At 41.4% G+C, this 27,837-nt stretch overlaps 1 protein-coding gene across 2 annotated transcripts in view; it reads left to right on the forward strand.

Moving 5' to 3' along the window:
• The first annotated feature begins 2,546 nt into the window (after positions 1 to 2,546).
• Positions 2,547 to 27,837, forward strand: part of pid1 (phosphotyrosine interaction domain containing 1) — a 31,518-nt gene continuing 6,227 nt past the window's right edge. The window contains exons 1-3 of one of the 2 annotated variants that reach the window (XM_069147851.1): positions 2,547 to 2,720; positions 13,158 to 13,304; positions 23,257 to 23,343. In XM_069147851.1, coding sequence (XP_069003952.1) covers positions 2,691 to 2,720; positions 13,158 to 13,304; positions 23,257 to 23,343 — 264 coding nt within the window. In that variant the 5' untranslated portion in view covers positions 2,547 to 2,690. The remainder of the gene's footprint in view (positions 2,721 to 13,157; positions 13,305 to 23,256; positions 23,344 to 27,837) is intronic. The other variant, XM_069147852.1, reaches the window with a different exon arrangement.

Below are 27,837 nucleotides of genomic sequence, written 5' to 3' on the forward strand. Positions count from 1 at the left end.
TCCCAACCAAGTATGCTGATCTGTGCTGACTATCACCAATCAGTCATTCACTGCTGCAAACAAAATGTCTTGACCCAGGACTTAGTCAGTTTCACACGGCTGTTCCAGAGGCATTTGTGTTGTGTGCATAAGATTTGAGGCAGGCAGTTTATGCTGTCACCTGTGTGATACCTGGGTTTCACTACTTATACGAATACAATAAATTTGACTTTGAGAAATATGGACATGATTTTCTACCAAATGTTATTGTGCAAAACCCTTTTTCTCATCTAACAAAAAAAATAACCTAAACTTTTCAAATGTTATATGTTGCCTAAACAGACATTTGTACAAAAAAAAAAAAAAAAAGCAAAATAAAAATGACTGAATTCAAGTTTAAATCCAACTCTGATGAAATAAGTTAATAAGAAATACAAATTTAACATCAGTTGAAACAGATGAATTTGAATGCAACATCAGACATTTACATCCATCTATTTAATGGTGGATTCTTTTGACTCTTTCTTAAATTACAATTTCTTTAAGTACAATGGAAACAGATGTTACACAAAAATTCTCCTAAAGAAATGGATGTTATGAACTTTATGACATACATGTTAGTTAATATATTTATCAACCGTATACTAATATTAGTTATACCTTAATATTTAAGTCCTTGAAAATGTTAACAAAAGACAATTATTAAGTTATTTAATGCTAATTATTGTATTAAATATCTGGTAGTCAATGCTCATCACTACCAGTATTTACTAATGCCAATAGAATCTCTATAAACTATTTAATACCTTAGTTAACATGAATACCATTAATAAATTATGATTTACATATTAGTTAACTGTAAATCAACCTTGTAAAAGCTTATTATAAGTAAGGAAAATGTATGGAATGTGTTGCTTCAAGTGAGTATTGACTCAGTCATGATCAGATGACACTGCTGCAGTAAGTGTTGGGCTGCAATGATGAAATTGTTTTTGAAAACGTGGATCCTGAGTATTTACAGCGTCTGTTTTTCTGTCCCAAGGTCGTACCCACCAGACTGAGCCGTCAGCCGTGGGAAAGTCCTTTTATGGAGTGTTGGTAATGTGAGCCCCCTCAGTGACCTCAGGCTACATCCAGATGTCCCCCCCATGTAAACATCTCTAAATACAGACTGGGACCGTGGATTCATGTCGCTCAACACACCTACACATATTACACGTGTACACAAGCAAAGACATGCACGCATATTGGAGGAGCACCAGATGTTATTGGTGGCTCTCACCTTTGCTGATGGTCTGTTTTGGAGGCCTTGTGCTTAACCTTTGCCTTCTGAATGCCATGGAGGGTCAGACTTGACATTGGTCCCGCAAGACGCTGTACTACAGAGAGTTTCTGTCTAATTTAAAGGCCTCCACGTCCGTGAACGGACAACTGGGCTTGAACGAATTGTGTGGTTTCATTATATGGTTGTATCACTTGTCAGAAAAAAAAAAAAAAAAAATATTGCCCAGTGGTTAAAGATGTACAAAATTTGGGCGGCAGCAGAATTAATCAACGTTCTTAGACCTCGTTTTTAGAAAAACAAGGTAACGCCAAGCAGACCTCGGTCCAGAACAGTCAGGCGGGCTGAATGTTTTTGGTAAAGCTGGTTTTTGAGGCGCTTAAGGAGATCAAACTGTGTGGTTACGACATTGTTTGTCCTCAGCTGCCTTTGTGAAACTTTGGTATTATCAAAGCTTTAAACAAACCACGTTTTTATTGCCACTAGCCACTGAAATTATGCCATGCCATTTATGCAAGGTTCTTATTTGATCATTTCCATTTAACTGCATTCCTGCACTGGCTGGCTACTCTGGTCTGGATGACTAATAGTCGGAGGCCTTGAAATCATCTCTGTAATGGCACTAAATATCATTATGGCTCCTTTTTAGTGTTCAGTGGAAAAATAATTTGTTTCACTCCATACTCACATCACCATGGACATAATGAACTTGCACCATTTTACATTTTACGAGTGACAAAGTTTATATTTATGTGATATTTACATGCATCTTTAGTTTATATTCATGATAAATAGATACTCATACATCCCATATAGAGATGTGTATAAAGTAGCTCCACCTGCAGAATATACAACAGTAACATGCTGCTCACACACTGATGCTTCAGTATTAATAATCTAATGATGTCATACATTATAAGAGGGACCAAACCAAGACTCTTACTTGAATACCTTGACTACATGTTGCTGCTTACACAAGTACCTACTTGTGTACTTTTTTTCATGCTCTATGCTACTTTTTCTTGTGATGGAGAAATTTTTTTTACACTGCTGTTGGTACTTTTACTTAAAGATCTGAATTCCTCTTCCACCACTGTGAGAGTGAAATATATTGAAGTTAAACCGTTTTAAATCCCCCCCTCCACAAGCGTGTACAGCACAGCTGCAGGTGTAAGTCAAAAGCTGCGTGAATCCCGACGTCCGACAGCCCCTGAAAGCAGCATGAAGCCGGGCGGAGGGAGCAGGTACCTCCACCTGCTGGGCGGATGCGTTAACTACAGCCAGGCGGAGCAAACACATCCTTCATTACCGAGCAGTCCGGATTGAAGGAGGACAAGAGAGGCGAGCAGTGGGAGCGAACAGATGTGAACCGGACTACGACCACAGGACGAAGCTGTAGTAAAGACGGAGAAGCTGTGATTCTGCTAATATGTGGCAACCTGCGTCGGAGCGGCTGCAGGTAGGACGCGCGGCTCTGTGAGGCGCTTGTTGTGCACAGGTACAGCGGTGGAGACGCCGTGTTCACAGCCACCGGGAGCCGCCGTGCTGTGCGTGGCTGCAGCCTGTACGCTTTCTCAGCAGCTCCACACGCTGCGTGCGCGCAGCGTTTCACTTTGAAAAACGACACAGACGGGTTTTTAAACGAGCCCTTTCTGCTCATCTCTCTGTCTCCGTTTGATCACCCCGTTTTTTTTTTCGGTGCTACGTTTACACGCGCCTATTGACGTTACGCAAACCGGGCGCACCGTGCAACAATCTTGGTGGCTCTGCTGCATTCCTGTGCTCATCCACCGGCTGGAGATCTGGTCTTGTAACGCCAAAGACGCACAGCCTCTGTTTTTAAATGTGCAATTTGGCCCGCAGGCCTTGTGTCATCCAGCACTTCACATTTCACAGCGAGTGCAGCAGGCCTTCTCCTCCTGTTGTCACTCTGGGTTTCACTCATCAGGGTGTTTACCTCTCCGTGTTTGTGTCAGCTCGCTAAAAGCATCCCGAGACCCGTTAAAGTGTAAACTAAAAGAAGAAGAAGAAGAAAAAAAAAAAGTCCCGCTAATGACACGTAGTTTGATATCTACGGGTAAAGCTGCGCACCGACCCTGGCTTCACGTCTCCTGCAGACGTAATGCTCTCCAGATGTCGGCCTGCCTGCACGACTGCCTGCCAAGTGAACTTGCACAATCCCCCTCCTCTTGCCCATGGCAGGCGTCAAGAAGATGGAATTATTAAAAACCGAGAGTTCCGGTGTTTGTCCTCTGCAGTCAGATGTGGAGTTTGGGGCCGCTGTAAATGATCCCCTCAACACGCATCTGCGCTCCAGTTCATGTAAACATCCATCCGAGCTGGAGCTGCTCACAAACCACCGCGATTCTTCACGGGTCGCCTAGCAACCGCGCTCCAGAACGTAGTTCAATCATTGATAAACTATTGATTCAGCTCATTGGTTGGACTCAGAGTGGCCTGCTCAACAAGTGTCACGAAGCCACTGTAGTTTCCTTGAGTATCTAATTCCACTTCACCACATTATATAGGCTGGGTTTTTTTTCCCCCTTTCATGTTGAGTAAAATGATTGATTGGAAAAAAAAAAATTTGATTGAGGGAAATGCAATAACTATAACACATTGTTGAAGATTAAACCAGTAGTTTCCAACCTTTTTGTTTTCTGATGTCTTATTAACAGCAGTGTGCAGTCAGGGTCACGTTTCAGATGTCTCTGAGTTGTTAACAGCGCCACCAAACAGGGATTTTGTCCCTCTAAATTTCTAAAATTTCATTTAAATACATGTTCAAATGATTCAATACCTCACCAAAAACCAAAGACTTGAGAAAAAGTCTAAAAACTGAAAACAGATTTGTATTTCAGAACTTAGTTTTTTTTCTCCTTTCCTCAGTAATCATCTTATGAACCCTCACATTTGATATACAACTGGATATAAAGTAGTTCAAACCAGCTTCACTTGCAGCAGCTACAACAGTAACATGCTGCTCACACACTGATGCTTCAGTATTTATAATGTAATGATGTCATTTGGCTGCTAATACCTCAGTACTTTTACTTGAGTATGATTTTTCCTGCGGGACTTTTACTTATAATGGAGTATTTGTACTTTGTTGTAATGGTACTTTTATCTGAATACTTCCTGCACCACTGTGTGCATGTGACTGTGAGCAAGTGAATTATTCTGCACTTTGCCAACTGCGCTGAAAGAAAAATATACACATGAAGTGGTGCAATCCGAAGCCTCTGACATATGATTGAAATCATTGTATGTGAAGTTATTTTGTTAATTTCTATCACAGCAGCCGAACTATGTCATTTATGTATGTTCATATATTAGTCTACCTCTCTGTCATCATCCCCTACTGTGAAAGGAGTTGTCTTAAGTCTGAAAAGTAACCCCGACAATGCTATCAGAGCTCTGTTGTGTACGCATTATCGTAGTTTTAAAACACAAAAAGTGTTCACATCAACATCCAAGTTATTTAGCTGTGACTGGAAAACTCTGAAAATCAGATCTACGCAACTCCTTATGAGGAGAAGCTGTAAAGTTACATGTATTGGGATGCCTCTTGTCAGCCAAATAAAAGATAGGGTTGGGTTGCATTGTGGGAAATGTACCATCCAGTTTTCTGGAGTTCAGTACTGAATTGCTGGAGGGAAAAAAAAAAAAAAAAAGAGGTTTGTTTGTTTGAAGAAATTTGACTTTTGATAACAGGAACTTGGCTGACACCAGCTCACCTCCTGGAGACCAGCTGTGGTTCAACGTTGATAAAGCGTTTGGTGTTTTTCTCCTGTCCATTTCAAAACTCTGAAGCACTGTGTGGCTTGATGGATGACTTTGGAGGGGAGTTTGGTTCAGCAGAGTGTACCCAGGTTGTTCTGCTCTTGGGATGAACAGCAGAAACCTCCATAAATGTCCTGCTTTGACTTTTTTTTAATATCTGTAAATTAAATTTCTATTGTTTAAAATAACAGCATAAAAAAGACTGAACAACCCTAATGGCAAAAAGTGGTTTTGAATGACAGCAATACCTGTCCATTATCTGCTTTGTAACCATAGCAACACCTTCCTTCAGCCTGGTATCCTTCACCTCTTTTGAGTTGGGAATGGTGGGGCTTATACAGCCAGATCTCTGTTAGCTGATACACAGTAGAATTCACCGGTGCTTATTATCTCGTGTTTTTGTTGTTTTTATTCACTGTGGCATCCGTCCACATTATTCTCACGTGTGCTGTCCTCTGTTGCCATGGCAACACCTGGTGTCTTGCTGCATTTTTGTTTCGCGCTCCGGCGGGAGGAGGGGAGGGGGGAGAGATAGATGGAGGTGTGGGGGTGAGGAGATACAGGTCGCAGTGCTAGTGGCAAGCTGCTGGGCCTGAAGTGTGTGTGTCGGTGCTGCATCATGCCGCCCTCCCCGTCTGTCCTTCTCTGTGTCCATTTCCCCATCCTCCCCACCTCCCGCTGACCACATCCCTCGGTCAGTTTCAGGAGGCCCTTCCTCCCCACGCAGAGGCCACGTCAGTTCACCGACAGATTGCCCAATACACAGTGGTCCGGGAACGACAGCACACATGCACGTCCATTCGTGAGCAAGTTTGTGGGAAGGTTAAGCATGCTTCCTTTTTGTATATAACAAGAAGTTCTAGACGTGCTCTTTTCCGCTGTCAGCAGCTCTTTCTTTAGACGTGGCTTCAGCGTTTGACACTTTAATGTGTGTGACTCAAACTCCAACTGGGCTGAGCAGATGAAAAGACGTGGACCTGACAGTGCAGAAATAGCTGACTGAGGTCAGACACGGTCAGAACCAGCCTCCATCTGTGCATCTTTACTTGTCACTGTGGTTATCTCCGTCTGCCTTCATTTGTTTGTGTGCCTGTGTGTCTCTTTGTTTGTCTGAGGTTGCTTTGTAGCCACAGTTATGTTGTCGAGAGTGTGGTCTTGGTGGTAAAAGGAATTCACAAGCAGACTGGCACAAAGTTCCCATGGTCCCCTTTAGTCCTTTTTTTTTTTTTTTCTTTTCTTTTCTTTTCTTTTCTTTTCTTTTCTTTTCTTTTCTTTTCTTTTCTTTTCTTTTCTTTTCTTTTCTTTTCTTTTTTCCTCCTTATGAACAAATTGCTGACCTGGCTGTTCGTATTTGAGGAATTGGTATAATCTCCTGTTCGTGGTAATTATAAAGTTTCTTAATGGTTTGCATGTGACAGACTGTGATCCTTCTCATTAGTCAAAATGGATTAATTCCTTTTTTTCTTCTTCTGTTTTTGTCCTTTTTGGCCTGACTTTCCTTCTCCTGTTACGTCTTAGACATAGCTGTGTTAACGCCTTGACAGAATACTAAACCCAACTCCACACACATATTAAAAAGGTTAGAGCCACGAAGAGGTGCAAAAATCCAGAATCATTTCCCAAATTTTCAACATTAAACTTGTTCAATGATCTTTATTAATTACTATTTTGAATCTTTTTTCAAGCAAAAGTGCAAAACATTTCATGTTACAATTTTGTCACTTTCATTCTTTTCTCTGTCTTCTCAGTATGTGTGGGATTTGATGGTCAGACAAACGAAGTGATAGTTAAATGTCTCCTTGGGCACTGGATGATAAAATATGTATTTTTCACTAAGTATTACATCAGCAGATAAACTGATGATCAAAATAACAAGGCTGGTCGCCCAAGTAGAGGCTACGTTCGGTAACTGCTGTTGCTCACTGACGCCGATGAGGTCCTCTCCTGTATAAACGGAGAAGTTATACGTTTTAAAACGAAACTTTATCGATATTTAGGCAAGTTATCTTTTGACAATAATTGAAGCAATTCGGTCGGTGCCAGAAAAGTATTACAGTTCATTACCCAGCCCTAATCGGGTGCAGCATGAAGCAGCTAAAGCTGTAGCACGCACGTGTAATTTGCAGTTCAGAAACAGACACACTTGACAAAAGCCTGTTAGTGTTGCCTGACACCGGCTAACGATTGCACGACTGGCTCCATACGCTGCACACTGTTTTGTGAGTAAAGCAAGCCGCATCTTTAAACTGTCCATGTTCTTGACAGCAGGCCGTGTTTTTTTGTCATTAACAGGTCTTGGTTCTGTGTAGACGATTTAACGTGCTGCCGTGGGTTCACTGTTTACGCCAAAGAGTTGTTGATGTTTTTATTGCCAGCCTGGGATTGCCACCCTCTGGCTCTGAAGTTAGGGTTGCTGTTATACCCACATCCTCCTACAGAAGTGACCCACCAATCACAGCGTCCGATCATGACCTTCTCCCTCCTACACGCTCTGATGCGCCAGTTGTGACTGAGAAAAACAGGTTTGCCCCTGTGTAGGGACCTCCCACAATCAACTCCGGGTTGAGCTTGTTCAGACATATTTCCTCTCGTAAACTGTCCCAGGGTCAGAGGGGGAGGCTGTAAACACACAGGGAGACAGCTCAGAAACTTACCAAGTCCTTACCAAGCAGGCAACTGGAGGGATGCGTCCTACCTCTGGCTTCAGGAAGTAACTGCCGCCACACCACTCCTCCTGCTCCACCTGTGGACCACAGCTTCAGTAAGCTGACAGGAAGGAAGGATGTGTTTGTGTGTATAAATGTCATCCGAGGTCCAAACAAGGGCAGAATAAAGCTGGTTGACAGTTTCTCAAGGTTTAAGCCTCAATCTTGTCATTGTTTGGAAAGACGAGGTTTTGTTGGTTGAATTGACCCCATTTTGAGGAGAAAACTCATGAACAATTCATTTGATGTGTAACTTTAGCTCATGTCCTGTTTACTCACTGGGGGGAAAGACACGTTTGAAAAGCAAATCCCTGCTGACAAAATATTTTTGTCGGATATGGTGCGTTTGGTTTGATGGCTGTTGTTTCGTGAGCTCCTGCTTTAAAGGAACACTGTGGAGCCTTTGGCCACTAATTGTGCAATTGGTTGATGTTTTCACGTGAGTGTGTCCCCTTGGTTAGTGTCTCGGGAAAACATTCAGGAACGCATTGGCTCATGGAGTACAGGATACACATTCCTGCCAGTTGTTCCACTAGTCAACAAGTGGTGCTAACAAGACAAGCAATGTAGCACTGGGACAGCAAAAAGCAGAGAAGACTACCAGGCACTCAAGAATGCAAACAATGAACGCTCCAAGGTATTCAGAAAATAGATTCATTTCAAATGTTTTCTGTAAAAGCAAACTCGTAATTTATTATTTCAGTAAAGTCACACTTTGTAAAAAAAACCCGACAATGCTCTCATTCATGTGAATTATTGAGTTTATATAAAAGTGGACGTAGCTTCTGAGTCTGTAAAATGAGGCCGATGCAGAACCACCTTAAACTGCAATACCACAGAGGGCCACCAGGGGTTGGCTCTAAAATGGCTCCAGCTCAACCGACTCCCATTCAATTTCACTCATGAAATACAAACTCAATAATTGTTTTCTACGATACACTTCTGTGTCATTTGCTTAAGTCACTCCTTCCCATTAGTTTCCTGGTGGTCCATCTGAAAATAATCCCATGTTTAATTGAAAATTAGGCCTCAAAAAGCTGTGTTTTTGAGGGCGTGTCTGTTTAATTGACAGGCCCCTGGTGCAGTCAGGTTCAGTGGGCGGGGCGTAGTTTCCTCAGGTTCCCAATCAGATCGAGTCAGACCCACAGCTCGCCCTTCCCCAGCTCCCCGAACAGAACGAATGATCTAACAACAACAAACAGCGATGTTCTACTGTCTTGCTCTTTGCCAACCCCCCCTTCACACACACACACACACACACACACATACACAATGTACAGCAGGTGCATGTCTGACACAGACTTATGGTGTTGACAAACCGTTTTGGTCTTGAGGTCTGTTTTAGGATCCTTAACGTGACTAAACCAGTAGCCATTAGTGCATCCAGTTGCGTATTTTCTCTGATTATAATGCTTTTGGACACTGACATCTATGTGCTTGGCTACTGGCTCTTAATATTATTTCCAGCTGTTTTCTACACTTTTGTCGTGATCCCATCCCATGGAACCAGGACGTTGTGTCTCAGTTGGTGAGGCCGGGTGCCTGTTTTCACCCTGTTATGCAGTATCTTACCATGATATTGACCTGAGAACCTCTTTCCTGTAAGAATGCTGTCTCAGGGGGGCCAAAAGTTTAACTTACCATCTGTGACCTGTTAAGCTCATCACTGCAGGAGGCAAACCGCTCAAAACTCTCTCCGAAGGCCATAGGAAGCCTTCGTTTCTCATGCATGTAACTGTTCCAGTCATCTCCTGAATTTGCATATGTTTCAAGGCACAATTCAAAATTATTTAATAGTAGAGACGCTTTGAAAAATAGCATGTGCACTTGTCTTGATGACACTTGGGATTTCCAGCAGCAATCAGAGACATACTTGGAGAGCAGTCATTCAAAACAGACGAGGGCACTGGGAGTGTTGGCTCCGATCCGAATCTGACCTTGGTCATCCATCATAATTTTAGTTGTAATAATTTTTAGAACCTCCCTCAGAAAAAAAGGCTGGCATTCATTAAATATTGTACGATAAAGTTTATTGGAAGCACTCATTTTGGGTAAATCCATTTTATATGGACCCCGAGAGCCATAAAATATAAATAACTGAATAGTTGTAAAGTCCCACTGTAGGAGTTCTGGCAGTATTAGGATATGTTCTTATTTTTTTTTTTATTATAAGTTCTTTGCTCCATAAATACGCATTAATCACTTTGGTACATGCAGCAATGAGTCAGTGCTGATGCTTTTAGCATTACAGTCATACTGCTAAATTTGTAGACTGTTGGTTTTTTAACAGTAAATGTCAGCACTGACTTACAAAGGACCAAATAGTTTGATGGCGTTAACATCACATCTAAACATATAGAGTGGAATAACACATTTTAGATGAAAAGATTAGATTTAAAATTGCATGCATTAAAAAAAACGTTGACTATGTCACCTTTAAGACCTTTACAGCAATACATTTTACATTTACTTTACTACGTTACTATCTTTTCATTAAGGCTGGAAATCTGTGCGCTATGAATGCTGACATGCATTGTTTCATGTAGTTGAGCCTTTTTATAATACAGTAGGTCTCAGTGCAATTAGGAGATTGGAAAGTGAGCAGTCTGTTGGAGTTTCTCTTCCTAAAATGGCAAAATAGGAAGTTATAAAATTGGTGTGCCACGTATCAAACCCTGGCAGTGGTGTTAAACTTTTAAATATCCCACCATTAGGTATCTGATATATGTTAATGACCCCTCGAGGCCCTCGGTGACTCCGTCAGATGAGGCAAAGATGAAATTGCTGTCGTGAAATGCTTGAGTTATAGTTCCACTGATGGCAGAGCATTTTGTGCATATTAGTAGCACTGAGTGCGTGTCAACATTCAAACAAGGCTGTCTTTCATAATGTTGACAGAGGACCATTATTCAGAGATTTGATGTGTTCTTGTGACCGTAAATGTGAAGTGTGGACAGGATCAATGCCTCGCACCAGCTCAACACTAAGCCAGCCCACACCGGTCTGATGGAGGAGACAGAAAACCTGCCCGAGTCCGAGTTCAAGTCTGAAATAGAATCAATAACAGCAGTAACTTGATGAGGAGTCTGTTGGGACTCGAAAAATAATAATTTAAAAAACCCATTGAATTGCAGTGAAAATATTGTGAGTGGAATTCCAGCATTGCTCAACAAGCAGCCCTCCGCTCAGGCCTTTTGCTCCTGGTGGGGGGTGGAGGACTCTTGAGAGCCCACTGCTGCCACCTCCCCAACCCCCCCTCTTTCGCTCCGTACCGGGGCCAACCGCAGGAATGCAAGCCGCTGTCAGGAAGCTGTAAAGTGCTGACGCGGAGGTCAGCGAGCGTTTACACACATGTGGCTTTACTTTCACAACTCCATCTTGCTTTTTCTCCATTTCTCCTTTATCTGCTCGTCTTGACAGCCCCCCCCCCCCCCCCCACTTCTCTTTATTATTCTCTCAACATGAAGGTCCACTATAGTGAGTGTGCAGGTTGTGTGGAGCACTGTGGAGCATCATCACAGGATTCGACCTATTGGGGCACGAAATTGGCTTTAAGTGTAAAATATTTGTGTTTATCATTTCAAAAATCTTGTGAACTTGTGAAATCTTATGAACTCTACAATAGTTTGAGCTACAGGTAAGCTTAAAATAAGAACAACTCATAAGATTAATATTAATCAAATATGAATTACTTTGCAACCAAATTACAGGTATTCACAGTCTGATTAATGTAACTGAGCTTTATTACTGAAGTAACAATTGATGCAGCGTTGTTGGATTTAGAAAGTGGACACCAAACTTGTTCCTTGAAGTGGACTGAAGATGTCCTACTTGGCTTTACTAAAGCAACAGTGGGGGTTGATGATGGCCTGTATTGGCAGGATTGGCTGAAAAAGTTGATCATCTGTTGCGTTATATTAAAAAAAAAAAAAAAAAAAAAAAAAAAGCTAATGCTGCTCAGCATGGAAACAGCTTTAAAGTTCCAAAAAGTTCAGGACAAAAGTGAGTGACAGCATTTGTAAAAGTGATCTGTACTTAACGAGAAACTCCTCATTAGTTAAGTTTTTTTTCTGTAATGTTCATAATCAGGCCGGTTTTCAATGTATTCAACACAGGAGAGGAGTTTCCAAACAGAACACAAATTGTAGGAAAAAAAAAAAAAAAGTGCCAAATTCCGTTGCCCTCACCCAACTGTTCTTCAGACATTCATGGTCCCCAGATGATGAATCCTGATGACTTTGTTCCAGTTTTATTGTGAGGCTGATGTTTTCAGTGTATTGTGGTTTTACTAATAAGGAAATATAAGAATGCTGACACAATTATTGATAACCTGTCTAACATCAGCATGTTAGCATGCTAATATAAATGTTTGGTTCAAAGCTCTACAGGCTCTTAGTTTTGGTTAAAGTTATCTATAACAGAAAATTTGCGATAACAAATGTGTGAAATAAAGGCAATGATACAAAATACCCTCGCAAGAGGTAGACCCTCGGTCCCCTGAGACAAGCACAGGTAGTTCAATTTATTCCACTGACTTATTATACAAAACCTGTCAAAATGGTTTTGCATGAAATCTCATCCCGAGAAGCTGTAAGGAATAAATTAACATTCCTGAACCTTAAGAAGTGGGAGAATAATTTATTTTAAGGATTTCACAGACAGCCAGAGCAAAACGATCTTTAACAGCTGAGTTCACCGCATACGCCATAAAAGGCCAAGACATGCTTTAGTTATGACAGTCCTGAGTTCATTAGCTGCTCAGTTTAGTCTTGAATGTTTTGAGGAAGCCCAGAAATTCCATAGGGTACAGTGCACGGGGCCAGCTCGGCCATGTGGTTCTGCTCGGCTTCAGGAAACACGGGCCCTGATGGGCTGTTGTATTAGAGCAGGCGGCCTCGCTTGTTTTGAAGGAGACCGAGGAGGGCAGAGCTCCCTTCATCTGTTCCTCACATTCCTCTTGGAGCAGAATAAACCTCTCACACCGTCTCACTTCCAGCCTTCATCTCCGCTCTTCACCAACGAGATGTGTTTTATAAGCACATGTGTGTGTGTGTGTGTGAGGGTAACATTTGGATCTCTAACTGGTGTCTTGTTTTTTTCAAAACAACGGCTTAAAACATGAAATCCTGATGTCCTTTAACTTCCTTGGGCCCATGGCAGTTTCATGAAGCAACAAGTAGCATTATTTTCCTCCTTTAACTTTTTACACTGCAGTAGAAGTCCCGTGTGTTTCTGGACTTGAGGCTGGTGACATATGTTATTCTGTATTACACACTTCTAGGTGACACAAACACTAAACTGCTGATGCTGTTGGAGGTTTAATTATTTGAGCCTTCAGCGGTGTTGACAAGGAAACTGATTGTAAGTTTGCCTGAAGCACAGTGTCTCTATCTTTCTTTCTCCATCAGCACTTTCAGACCATGCTGAAGACCAAGCTCAATGTGCTGACGCTGAGGAAGGAGCCGTTGCCCACGGTGATCTTTCATGAGCCCGAGGCCATCGAGCTGTGCTCCACCACACCGCTCACAAAGAGCAGGACCCATGCTGGATACAAGGTAGGATCACATGAGCCCAATAATCCTCAAATCCAGCCTTGTTCCTGAACAGTAAATCTATAATAGCATTAATAGAGCTGTAATCCAAATGTTTTTTTTGGTCACACATGTTTAATTAATTTCCACTGTGGATTTCTCAATACACAGAGAGTTTTTGTGTCTAAATCACATCCTCGAATAAATACTTAAAATGTCTGTGTGGGCACACGTGTCCGTGTGTTCTGGCAGGGGTGCGCTTGTTTTTCTCCTCTCGCTGGCTCTACTGAGTGTCAAATGTGGAGTTTGATCCAGCTCGCATCCTATTCTCTTTTCTCTGTCCTGAAAACGGAAAACAAACAGGGCTGCAGATGAAAATAGCAGCCTCGCTCTGTTATTACAGCTAACACATCGAGTAACTGAGCGTGTCCTTGTGTATTTGCCTGCTTTGTGCCACAGTGTTTTAAGCACAACAAATAAACTGTGGGCACTTGTAAGACAACTTGAAGTGGCTGTGTGGGTGTGAGGATTTAGTTTTGTGTGTTAAATGTTGCTTCTGGTCCCTTTATCTTGTGTCATTAACAAGCACCATGGAAAAGGACGCGTTTCCAGCTTTACCAAACTAAAATAAACGTTTCATATCTGGCAGCTACTTTTAAAAGGCAAAAAAAACGTTCTTGAAATTTTTGCCAATAAAAACCCACACGTGGAACACAGTGCTTATTGTTGATATTTGTCTGTGTTTGTTGGAAGTGCTAATGTGAAAACAGACAAACTATCATGTACACACACTCGCACTCGTTTAATATAACAGGCCAAAAGTGCTGAGTCGTCTTTGGAACTTCCCATAGTTTCTGCAGTTTCAATATAACATGAAGTGAAAGCGAGTAAGAGGGTCTATACTGGCAGGAGCAGACACGTTCGGTCTGTCTGGGAGAGACACAGGAGACAAACGAGTTAACCAGTTCTCACTGGCTCAAAGTCAGATACGGGTGGTACAAAATGCCCCGTGGCCTCGTCTGTCCATGCTGTTGTAGTTATTCAATCTTAAACAGCAATATGATTTCTAAAATAACAACTCGTGCTGTGGAATTAAAATAAAAACATCAATCCTTCAGTGAAATAATAAAACAGAGCGCTGTTTTTCAGTCATTGTTTTTAAAGTGAAATAGCAAATCTATAGCTTGAAGATGCTCCACCCACAACTCAAAGTAATTAGACCACAAGCTTTCCAAATATATGAACGCACACTTTTGAATCCATGATATTGCTGTTCAGACTACTACTACCCACATCCATCAGCCACAAAGGTCGTAGTAGCCAGCTGGTGTGGTGCTGCATGATAGAGGAGGTTAGCTCTTACCCACCTCACATGTGATCACATAAATTCATGCATTTCTCCCTCTGTGTGAGTGATTAAACATGTTGGTGTTTCATGGGGAGTCAATGGTTACATATGATTACTTTACAGAATGAATTCAGTTGTAATCAGTAACAGTCACGTAAAAAAAATATGTAATCGAATGATAGTTAATATTCAAAAAGTTACATCTGAATATATTTTCTGTAAAAAGTTTATATATAATTGATAATTACAACATTTTCTGTCTATGTTTGGACAGGACCCCATTTATTTGGCATGTGCTCAGATTTTGCCCCTTGCTTTTTCATCTTTGAATTCACATGGCCTCTCGTCTGCTAATGAAATCAATGTGCGTTGGTCCAAGCGACCACACCGAGGCGGTTGGTTGTGTCGTCGGATAAGACAAAGAGATTTAGAGTCATCCAGGAACCAGTGTTAAAAAACCCGTGAACAGTATCCAGCCCTGTTGATGATTCAATCAACACTTATCATGTAGACTTGTTTGAGGTTCTGGCAACATTTTTCCTTCACCGCAGTCAGATGTGATCTAAATGTGATTTGTTTTAGTTGTCGTACTTTCAAAATAATACAAAAAACTGTAATCTTAATTCAAGTTATATTGAAGAACTTTTAATAAAAGTGTGACACTAATCAGTGTCGAGGACTGTTGTGAGGTTTACACTGCAGAGTTTAGATTTAGTTTTTAGGACTGTTTGGCTTTATTGTCCAGTTTAAAACATTTGATAGAAAAGTAATAAAATGTTGTGAGTTACATTACTTAAAAAAAAGCTTGATTACTTAAATGTTTAACTAGTAATTACGCTTCTAAAGTAACCTTCCCAACACTGTTAAAAATTAATATAACACAATTAACATGAGGACATAGATAAGTGTTTGGATTATGCACTTATTATATTGTTACTGGGTCTTTTTAGCTCATGCTGCATGCAGTGATAATTATGTCGCAGGTTACTGACTCATCAGCGTCCCGGTGTTTATCGCATCATACTGTATTTCCCGCCTCACTACTGGTTTTTAATCTTGCGCTAACAATGTTTTGCATTGTGACAAACTAGTAAGAAGCTCGAATGACGTTTTGATTTTCAGGTGGCATCACAAACCGAACCAGATCTGTTCAACCAAATTTAACTGTCTGGTGATGACGCCCAGTTTTTTTAGTGGCAACCCAGCGAGCAGCGGCACACAGCAGCCTCTTGTTTCACCTTGTGGCAGTCGCTGCCATGATAGAGTATAAATATTGACGTATCGCCTTGGTGAACGTTGCACCCAGCTGGACCTGCTATCCCTCTCTGTCTGGTGTGAATTCCAGCATCCACTCGCTGCCCGCTCCTCTTCTGTACTCGCTGCTCTTTCCAGCGTAGCCCAGAAAGCCACGTTGCCATGGATACCACTACATCTTTTCAGCCGAATACCAGCCGCGCGCGCGCACGTACACACACACACACACACACACACACACCGAAAAAAAAATAATTTCCCTCATCTGTCTGCGACCTCCTTATATGCGAGTCTGTGTGCCTCACCGCCTGCATCTGTTGGCTTGTGTAACTTCCTGTCTGAGTCACTGGCTGCCTGTCTGCATATCTGTCTGCCCACCTGCTACAGCACCTCCTCAAAGACACGTTATTGTCTTTTTAAGGCAGAGAACTCAGAAACATTCCTCTTCTTGGACTCCCTGCCATCCTTCCTGGTTGGCTTGTATGAATTACAATACAATATGATAGCATTTTTTTTTTTTTATCGTCATGGAGTGTTTTATGGTCCCTCTCGTTTCTCCTTGGCTCTGTTCTCTCTTAGCCTCCAGTTGTGCTCCCAGTTTACAGGCAGACAGGAAGGCTTGCTGAGGGCCGCTGTCCCCCTGCCAAAGCTAACAGCTAGTGAGGATGAAAGGCCACCTCTCATTGCCCTGCCTTCCCTTCTGCTGTCAAAGCGCTCCACTCCACATCCATTGAGAAAATGTGCTCAATGCCCTTTGCAGCCATGTCAGCTGCATGGGCATACACTCCACGGCAATGCTGGAATTACTCCAGAGTGTGGAGCTCCTTACACATGACTTTGTTGTGTTTGAGAGTAATTAGCTCCCTAAAGAGTAAAATTATAACATGTTATTAACCTTTTAACCTTTTTTTCATGTCTGCCCTCTTTTCATAGCAACACGTATTAATATGCAGTTTATTTAAAGCCGCTTCTTTAACTCTGCTCTTCTGTGTTCACGGTCAGCTATTCAGAGTTCTCGGGCTGGGACCCCGACAAGTCAAATTGACTTTTATAAAGGTGTGCTTTGCATGTGGCCCCTGGGCAATGTATGTGTACCGGGCTTGAGCACACAAGTGTCAGATTCAGGTCCACCTTAGATTTGTAGCAGCTCGGCGCTGCGACAGACAGACAGTGTGTCGTCTGTAGGATGTTGCCACGAGTGAAACCTTCAGTAATTACCGGTCATTCACAGGAAACTCCCTTCACCCAAAAACGCTGCTGGAAATTATACTTGTGTTGCAGTTGGGAAGAGTATAGCTGAAATAATAAATCAGTCAGCTAATAAACAGTAAATATAGTGTGATTAATAATAAATTAGGGAACCGATACTCGGGTCCAAGTTGGTTCCAAAAGCCTGAAACAGTGACGGTACATGTCTCCGATAATACTGAAGTAAATGAGTGGAATGGCCGATCACTGAAAAATAGCAAAAGTTGTGTGTGGATGTATATTGCGTTTGACTTGATGATAAGTTATAGACGGCCAAAAGCCAGAATGAAAAACGGTGCACACAATTCAAGTTGAGACATTCAGTTGTCACCTTTATATCTACAACATGTTATAACAATGTTCACATCCTGAAACGTTACTGTTGTTGTTTGTTAACCACAACAGCTGCTTGTACCGATATCCCATATAAAAACTTCAGAGGCTAATATAGCAATGTTAACCTTTTTAGGCTAATGTAGCGACAGCCTATAACATAAGGAGCAGCTACCGTACCGACATTGCCATTCAGCTCTTTGTACTTGTGTGTAGTGTATTTTTTTGTAAAGTTTAAATGAAGGGGTGTTTTGCTTTTCTTTTTTTTTTTTTAATTACCAGAGTGCCAAATCTAGAATATAATCCTACGATTTAATGGGTGTTCTGGATTACTTATCTAAATTGTTATTGTCCAATTTCAGTCACAACAGATTTCCTGCAAAAGTTTCTAAATAAAAGCCTTGCTGATAAATGAATAGTTTTGTCTACTGAAACACTTGAGGGTGGTTTATTTAAAAGTGATACAGACATTGTGGCTTGTATTAACAGTTCAATGCTTAATAGGGCAAATGGTAGCGGATCAAAACGACGCCTCCAGTTGACATTAATCAATCAATAGGCTACACCTGAAAAGTTCAGGTTGAAAAGCACTCATTTCATTGATACATTTTTTCTTTGAAGTAGAATAAAAATTGGTATCAAGAATTGTGGATTCAAGGTGGTATTGGTATCGACTTCCAAAATGTCTGTACTGTGATAACCTTAATAATGAGTCTCTAATTGATCTTGCCAAACATTTTCTAGCTGCAGCTCTTAAATTGTAAAATGTTGCTGCTTAACTTTGTCTTGTGCTTTTTAATGGCATTTTGAATTCGAGAAAAACGATCGATACCACTCTCACTCTACATTTCTGACTCTCATAGCTCAAAGGTATATTGTCAGCTGCAGCAGGAGTTCAGACCAGTGGTTCTTCTACTTCTGCTCGGCATCATTTCCCCCCTATACAGTGAGAGCAAACCAGTGATAGTGACTGATTCTCCTTCACTGACATCATTCACAGCAGCAGCCCGTGCAGGGCAGACTGGTCCTACCATGCCTTTATCTAATCTGTGAGGCAGAGAGAGTTTTTTTTGTCTCTCTGTACTTGTCATTCTGATGTCAGCCAGCGTGCAGGACGAACCGTCACTCCTCCTCCAGTGAACAGAGAACAGAACACACAGTGATGACATTTAGATGATTAGCAACCTCCGGGTTGAGACGACCGGTGCTCCCAGTTCCTTGTGTTTTTGTTTAAGGCAGCCTTTCTATCAGGGGTTTTACATTCATGTGTGTGTTTACAGATGAAGACAGGACCTAATTGTTGACATGCTGGTTTTAGCTCACTTTGTCATCTGTGATAATGTGCAAGCATTCCTGGATTTTATCTTCTGATCGTGGCTGTAAACTGTTTTCAGACCTATTAGACCAAATGTTCCTCAGAGGAGCGGGCATGTTTCCGCTTAAAAACAAAACCTTGCTTGTGACCACAGTTAAGAATCAGATGCTACACACGCAGTTTATTCAGTGTGAGTTCCTTGTTATTGCTGCTGTGCTTGCATATTATGTACTCTATCTATAGTCAGCTGCCGTCAGCATATTTCAAGAAGACATTATCTTATATAGAGTTACAGTAAATCTGACAAGATAATCTAATGTCAGACAGAACATGCACTGTTTGTGTTGGTAATTTTTTTTTTTTTTTTTTTTTTTTTTTTTATGTAAGCATCTATTAAAGGATTAAAATGTGTGTTTGTTTGTTTATGTGGAAACTGAAGCGTAGAGGAGTTAAGAGGCTGTCTGGATTCTGGTTCAGGTTAACTAGTGTGTTGTCTCTGCTGGCACTGCTGCTCCTCAGTGGAGGAGCCAGACTGGGCTGCAGTTCAGGGCTTTACTCAGATCCAGATAAAAGACCTGTTGTCTGGATGGTGAAACCAAATGCCTGTCTTTGGTCGTCAGCTGTTTCTCGTGTCTGTCTCACTCTCACTGTTGATGGGAGTCAACAATTAAAAAAAATGTCAGACCTGGTCAGTATACGAATATGCTGTACAACAGAGCCTCCCATTGTTTGGTTATCATACCGATAATGGTAATGATTTTCACTCAACACCATCTTTGAGAGTGTATACTGTCGATTGTAATTAGGGCTGGGGATCACCAGAGGCCCCACAATACAATATTATCACGTTTTCAGTTATTGTGATTTGACACAGTTTTCAATATTTTGAGTATTGCAATATCATATATTGAGATAATTGCTATTTATTAACTTTGTGTCCTTAACGAAAAACTTTATCAACATCTGTTTTATCTTTAAAAAAAAATGTCAGTCTGTCCTTCTCCCTTCAGCTGTTTTTATTGCAGAAAAACACTCATAAAAATGGATATCTTAAATTGTCAATAGTTGGCATCTTTGTATCAATATAGTATTGCCATTATTGTAATATCGCAATACTATACTGTACATATATTTTCCCTCAACCCCACTCATTACAATCACCACAGTCACTGCTGCTTGGGAATATGAATTGGCATCAAAAAAAAAATCTGCCTGAGTGGCAGAGAAAAGGAGGATTTGAGCAGCACAGCAGCTTTTGATGGCACTCATTTGGAGCAGTATGTTCTTTATCTAAACTGCACTTTGACAAGACTCCAGTGGAAACCCATTCATCTTACAGGAAGTGAAAAGCTGCCCAAAGCCACAAAAATGTTGGTTGAGAATTAAAAACTTCATTGTGTTGCACAGAAGTTCTGAACTAGATGAACCCCAACATGCTCTGTAGGCCAATCCTGCTCAGTGTAGTGCTCCTGTGCAGCAGTGCTTTATCTAAATCATCTAAATGTCATCACCACGACCAAATCACATGTGTTGGTAAGAAAAAGTTGTGAATACTGTTGCATTTGCATTGCAAATTTGTCCTGGCGGGGCCATATTTTATGGACAGGAATTGGCATCAGAGTCACTTGAGTAAAAAGTTAATGTGTATCTCAACTTAGACATTTTATTACCATGTTTGGCACATGAAGAATCTATGCCTACATATACCTGTATCGACGAGGGGATGAATGTAAAAGCTCTTTTCATATACACTGAGGTGCTGCTGTCCTGACAGATTAACTCAGACTCTGTTTTGTACTGATACACGCAGCACTTTCGTCACACAATACAAACAAGCAAATACACACAGGGCATTATAGGAAAAAAAACAACCTCATCCATCTCTGCATGCCATGGCAAGCAGAGCCAGCTGTACTGTGCTGATTCAATAAGTTTAGAGGAATGTTAACAACCTCCTCAGGAATGCTGCATTCCCAAGCAGTGGATTCCCAGTCCTGTTGGGGGATCCAGACGCAGGGGCCTGCGGAGGGAGAACGCCAGGATAACCTCCATATCTGACAGTGTTTTATCCTTAAAGCGTGCACTATGACTTTATTGTGTGGCTGAGAAAATGTCTTTATCTCAGTGACGTGGTACTGATTGTAGATACGTGGGGAAATCTGGGAGGTTCAAATGTATCGTTGATACTCTTTTGCTTTTACATAAACACAAAAAATATATGATCCAGATGAAATATAAACTTCGTGCTCTTCGGTGGACCAATTATGTAATACGGGCCCGGGCATGGAGTAGTTTGCTTGGTTTATGATTTTTATTTATAAATGGAATAATTTAAAATCTGTTGGACATCCGAGTTCACCTCCATTTGAGTAACTACACTTCTGGATTACTTCATATTTTCAGAGGTACACTTCTTTTGCTCTCTAAAGCCAGGAGACAGTTATCTTAGTGCCAGAACTAGTAACTTCTTGGAGTCTCTGCTGGTTGTCTGGCAACTAAAATTTTTTATTTTCAAATAGGCCTATGTGTTGTCGTCTTTACGCTGTTTGTGAGTTAATAAGTGAGCTAGAGATGCTGATTGGGTGATTTTATTTTGTTTGGACGCAGCCTGGCTAGTTGTTTTCTGATTCTTATGTTAGGCTATGCTAGCCGGCTGTTGACTAGAGATTCATAGCCTATTTGTTGGTTTACTGTACAGACATAAGAGCTTAATCTTATCGTCTAACTGGGCAAGAAAGTCAATGAAATTATTTCCCTAAACCTTAGATTATTCCTTCACAATGAGCCTGATTCAAAGCCGACACACAACAAAAGCACTTTTTCTGTCTTTTCTGAAATACCTGTTGGCAGACATTTTGCAAGTTTCCTTTCTTTCACTGATAATATAAGGTATTTATCTCACTTCTGACGTCTCATCTGACAAAGGATATGAAATTTGGATGGAACAAAATGTGCCCAGTTTGAGGAGAAACACAGACTGTGTGTTTTGTCTGCACCACCTGTTTGCCCTTGGATCAGTTTCTGGGAAAGTGCCTGACGCTGAAAATGACAGTGTTGCTGACATTTTGTACCTTCACACCACAGTCTAGTCCCGGACCTGGACCTGATCCAACGGACCGAACTGCTTCCCTCAACAACTGCCTCCTTGTTCTGGTCTCAGCCCCTCTTCTTCCTCTCTCTCTCCACGTTCCCAGAGCCTCTCCGTGGGGACAGGTATCTCCTCTAAGTCTGAGAAGCCTCTAAGTCCTTCCTCCTCCTCCTCCTCCTTTTCCCTTACCTCCTCCTCATTTCTTCTCATCCTTTCACTTCATTTCTCTGCTGATAGCTGAACCAGCTGTGGCTCCAGCAGCAGCACCAGCTGCCCGAGCTCTACACCTCACACAGGCGTGTCTATGTCAGGCTCTCACTGACATAGACAGACATAGACGGTGTGTGTTGTGCGTGAATTGACCAGGATGTTCCTGTCTCGTCCCACCGGCTCACTTACTGGGCTGCGGATGTTTTTTCTGTCTCCCTCTGTGTATCCCTCTCTTTCTTCTGTCCTTCTTTGCATTCAGTGACTTTCTATCGGGTTTTTTTTTTTCCCCCATCTGTTTATAACCGTTTCTCTCTCTCTCTCTCTTTGAATGTCTCGTCTGTTTGTTCTCTGCCGCTCCATAATTGTTTTTTTTTGTTTTTTTACCCATTGTTGTGTTTGCGTCCAGTGATTCATCAAAAAAAGTTTAAAGTTTGAATGTGTTTGCCTGATTTACACAGAAACACAGAAACCTTTGTTACTCTCAGGTAGTGGTGGAAGATTGATTATTGTTTGATTGATTTGTTATTGTTTTGATAAAGCAACCTCTAGACAAGGAAGACATGATGCACGGTGCCTTTGAAAGAAAGTGACTCGGTGATCCCACAGTGATACTTCCCATTATAAGACACCTGCCCCTTGTGACACCAGACAACATGAATACAACTGAACGATTTACCTGTGGTCCGTTTGTATAAAGACTGTATGAAGTACTAACTAAAACTACTATCACTTTTTTTTCCCCCAACGACAGGTGTAAAATGAACTAATTAACATGCTGTATCTCATTTGTTCAATCCGTACAACAGACAACATAACCAGTAACGTCTTAGTGTCTCCACTGGTTGCCTCGCAACTGGTCCTGGCCGAGATACTGCCCAATACACAAAATTAAATAAATGACATGAAACATTTTAATTAGAGATGCTTTTGCAATGCTGGAAGGCAGATTCTGTTATTTTTAGGCAAGACTAGTTGGTTCCCTGTTTCCAGTCTGTTAAGCAAAGTGAGTGAGCTAGTGGCAGGGGCTTTGTGCTTTAAGTACAGACATCTGGGTACTATCAGTCTTCTAGTTTTACTCTGAAAGTATAAACCTTACAGTACAAGGAGACAAGGGAGCAAAGCTACCAGAACTAGCCTACTGAATACTTCAGCTGTCGATCATGTGACCTTTGCCTTGCAGGAGGCAGCAGGCCATCGAGAGACTCCCAGTGAAAGACAGCCAAGGAGTGAAAGAACGGGAAAGGACAATACCCACCATAAAACAAGAGTCAGTAATAGCAGCCACATGTCTCACCACACATGCAAATGTTTAACTGTGCTCCTCCCCTCTCCCTCTGTCCCCCTCACAAACACTCTCAATATCTTTCTTTGTTTTTCTGTCTCTTCTACGAAGCAGGTATACGTACATATTTTGTGTCTTGTCCGCACCGCCATTCCAGTGGATAATTGGAATTTCACTTTCACATCAACTTGTTTCCCAAACCTTGTTTTTTTTCTTCTCCTTTTTCCCTCAGCCCGTCTGTTTTTCTGTTAATGTTTGCTTTACTTCTCTTTGGAGCATTCCTTCTTCGCAGCCCCCAAGGCCTTCGTTTTCCTATAACCGATCCTTATTTCTGTCTCCGTATGTCTTCACATGGAATCAAGGTATTCAGTCTGATGGTATAGAAATGTGAAGGGAGTGCAGAGCAGAGGGGATGTGAGGATAGACAGGAGGTGAAGGGGGAGGAAAGAAGCAGATGATGGGAGTTCAGGGAAGAAAGGGGTGAAAAAGGGAGAGTGGGGGGGGAAGAAGAGACAACAGAGTGGCGGAGGAGGACTAGAGGAGAAACACATGGAAAGTTAAAACAAAGTGGGGGGGGGGGGTCGCTGTAGATCTCTGGAATGATTTAAGCTGCCTGCTTGACTTTCCAGCACTGAGACGACTGGCAAGCGGGCTGCCAGAGTCCAGGACGACAGATGTGGTCTGAGATGGATGAATTGATGTATCAATTTTATCCATAGCCTGACAAGCTGGAGAGGTTTGCTTCATGCACTGCACAAACCCTGACAGGGTCCTCGGGCAGCTCACTGCTGCTCTGTCAGTGAGTCCAAATTGAATCACGTATCTTCTCCGTCTGCAGAATTTACGATCATTTGAGTCAGTGTATCTCTTCATTGTTCCAATCGTAATTTGTACCTTTGGAAGCCGTCCTGATGCACTCACTCACACTCACACTCACACACACAAACAGACACACACACACACACACACACATACACACACACACACACACACACACACACACACACACACACACACACACACACACACACACACACTCTCTCGCAAAGACATCCACACATGCTGTAGCTGTTAAGTCACCCACTAACTTGTCTCAGGTCACAGTGTGCTTCCAGACATACAGATTGAGCGCAGAGCCACTCGCGCTTCTAGTAACTTTTGAACGCTGCTGCTTGGAGGCTTCGTGTTTAAGTCAGGTGTCTGGTGTCAGATGGAGGTTAAAAATGCGTGCTTTCAGTTTTCATGTGATCATCTGCATCTTTCACTGGCGCCCTTCACTCTGGAAAAATAACCCTTTCCTTTATGTTTTTCTTCACACCAAAAGAATTGTTTTTTGTGGGTTTTTTTTATATTCTCTTCTTTTTCAAATCTGAGCATTATTAATAGGCAAGGCAAGGCAAGTTTATTTGTATAGCACATTTCAACAACAAGGCAATTCAAAGTGCTTCACATAAAACCATCAAAAACATCAAAACATCAGGCAAACGAAAAGCAAATTTAAAAACAATTAAGAACATTGATCGAAACATTAAAAACAGTCATTAAAACATTAAACAAGCTAAAAATAGGATGAAAGTTGCAGTGCAGTTTAAGAAATAAAATGCAGTAATAAAATGCAGAAATGCAGGAAATTGATCAACATCCTTGAGTCTGGTTCAATTGAAGGCAGCAGCAAACAGAAAAGTCTTCAATCTTGATTTGAAGCAGCTGAGAGTCTCAGCAGACCTGCAGCTTTCTGGGAGTTTGTTCCAGATATGTGGAGCAGGAAAACTGAACGCTGCTTCTCCATGTTTAGTTCTGACTGCGGACAGAAAGGAGACTCGTCCCAGATGACCTGAGGGGTCTAGATGGTTCATAAGGTCGCAGCAGATCACAAATGTATTTTGGCCCTAAATCATTCAGTGCTTTGTAAACCAACAGCAGGATTTTAAAGTCAATTCTTTGTTGGACAGGAAGCCGGTGTAAAGACTTCAGAACTGGAGTGATGTGATCCACTTTCCTGGTCTTAGTGAGGACTCGAGCTGCAGCGTTCTGAATCAGCTGCAGTGTTCTGATTGACCTTTTAGAGAGACCTGTGAACACACCGTTACAATAGTCGAAGGGCTAAATAATGGAAGGAATCTATAGAGGGAAGAATCAAAGCAATTCTCCATTTTAAAACAGATTTGTTATATTTATGCTGTTGTCTGACAGATTATCTGCCTTTTCTGCAGTGCTTCAAAAAAAGTTCACCACTCTGTCTGCAAAACCAGAATAATCTAATTGATTAAAGTGATTAGATCTCATCACATCACAGATCTATGATCAAATATGTTTGTTTTGCAGCTTACATGGTCCTATTTCTTAAAACATGTTGCTATATAGTGTAGAGCTTCATATTCATAATTGATTCATATAGTCAATTAATCAGTTAGTTGTTTGACAAAATTATTCGCTTTGATTAGTGTAATTCTTTCTTAATTTTTTTTTATGAAGAAATGCAAAACTTCTCTGATTCCAGCCTCTTAAATGAAAATATATTCTCCTCTATGATAATATAAATGATATCTGTTGTTTGTGGACTGTTGCTCGGGAGTGAACCAGACATTTATGGCTGCACCTTTAGCTTTTGGAAACACTGATCAACATTTTTCATTAGTGCTTGACATTTTAAAGACAAGCAGCTTTTCCATTAATGGACAAAATTATTGAAATATAAATCGATATTGAAAAATACAGTAATTTGCTAATCCAATATTGTGTCTTTCTGAATCATTTGGAACAATCATAATATACAAAGTTTTGACGAGCGGAGCTACGAATGACGCTCGCAGCAGTTTAGGAGGCAGTGCTGCATTTCTCCATAACTGTGAACTACTGAAAAAGCCTCATTTATAAATATCAACATGCAACTTTGATTTGATTACCATGAAGTAAAGTGAGCCTGATATGGGAGGTACTGTCCAAAAAGATCACTCCACAGTCTGACAGATACTTAGAGGCAGCATCAACATGATACAAAAGTTCCATGAGGTTTCACTTATTTTTCCTGCATTGCAGCCTCACTGCTGCGTCTCATTTTGAGCTGCTTGTCGACTCTGGGGGGCAAAATTATCTTTTAGCAGTTGTATTTCTGCCTAGGGTGATAATTTTGTGCCTCATGGCTAAATAGTTTTTCACTCTATAAAGTGTCACAGATTGGTTTTACACTAATCCTGGATCCGACAATGTTTTACAGCAAAATACCACATTAATGATACAATAGCCATGAGCCACAGCTGTTTTTTGTGTCAAATGTAGCAGAATTGTCTTGGTTATCACAAATAAATTTGACAAAATTTTTATGTATCATAGAAAACTTTTGATTAGGTCAAATTTTTTTGTTAATTAGTTGCCATTAATCAGCAGCCAAACCTAATAAACTTCGCATTCAGTTTTGTCTGCGCGTACGTACAGTAAATGGACAAACACTCAGCGCTCCTTACACAAATGCTAAATTCCCCTTCAGACTACATTTTCATACCAGATTAAAATGGGCTCAGTGCCGTCGCAGGAAAGGTTTCTTGTTGAAGTGGGTGATTTATTAACTGCAGACCAGAAATTCATCCACATCCACAAACTGGTGTATTTGTTTTCTTTATGAACGCTGCCTCACTGAGCACTGTTTTTTCTGTTTCCATCTGTCGCTCGTCTTTCTGCTTGAGCAATGTAACAATTTCCTCTTCATCTGCCTGTTTGGTTTGGACATCAAAGAAACAAACTCTGTTTGCCCAGTCTGGTGACCTCCTTACCTCAAATACTCCTCACTTATCTCTCTGTTCACCTTGCACACCACACCACACCACGTACACACCAACCGGTTTTATGTCAGTTTATCTGTATTCATCTCTGCTGGCCTTGAAAGTTGATGCTCAAAGAGAGGTTTATCATTCAGCAGAAACAGTTCGACCTGGCCGTAGATAAAGAAGTTGCTGCTTCGATAGTCCAGCATGTTCTGTTTTTTATTAAAGAACTACATTTTTGTTTTCTGATCTATCTCTTCCTTCTTTTCTCCCCTTTCTCCTATGCAAGCCTCTTGCTCAGTTTCTCCTTGCTCAGTTTATACTGACCTTTGATTTTGTAGTTTAAAACCCCTTCAACTTTAGTAGATAGCCTATGTTAGTCACTAATGATTGGTTAGGGCAAAATTATAGACTGTACATGTGTACCAGTGAAGCCAGTGCAGAAATGCTTTAAAGTGTAGTACTGCTGAGGGCCACTAGAGGCTGGCTCCAATCCACTCCACTTCATCCTCTGTCATGCTATACACAGTCAATACATTTTTAAGGTGTGCCTGGTTTGATTGACAGGCCTGGGATGGAGTTAGGTTGCCAGCATAGGTGGATAGGCGTGGTGTCCTCAGGTTCAGTCAGATTAACACTTTGCCCCTCGCTTCTTGCTCCTCCACAGTTTCTCCAAATATGGTCACTTGTGGCAAAAATCAAATCAAAGTGGCGACAG

The sequence above is a fragment of the Embiotoca jacksoni genome, unplaced genomic scaffold (genome assembly GCF_022577435.1).
Source record: "Embiotoca jacksoni isolate LCO1_2020_lvr unplaced genomic scaffold, fEmbJac1.0.p SCAF_14, whole genome shotgun sequence".
Lineage (NCBI taxonomy): Eukaryota > Metazoa > Chordata > Actinopteri > Embiotocidae > Embiotoca > Embiotoca jacksoni.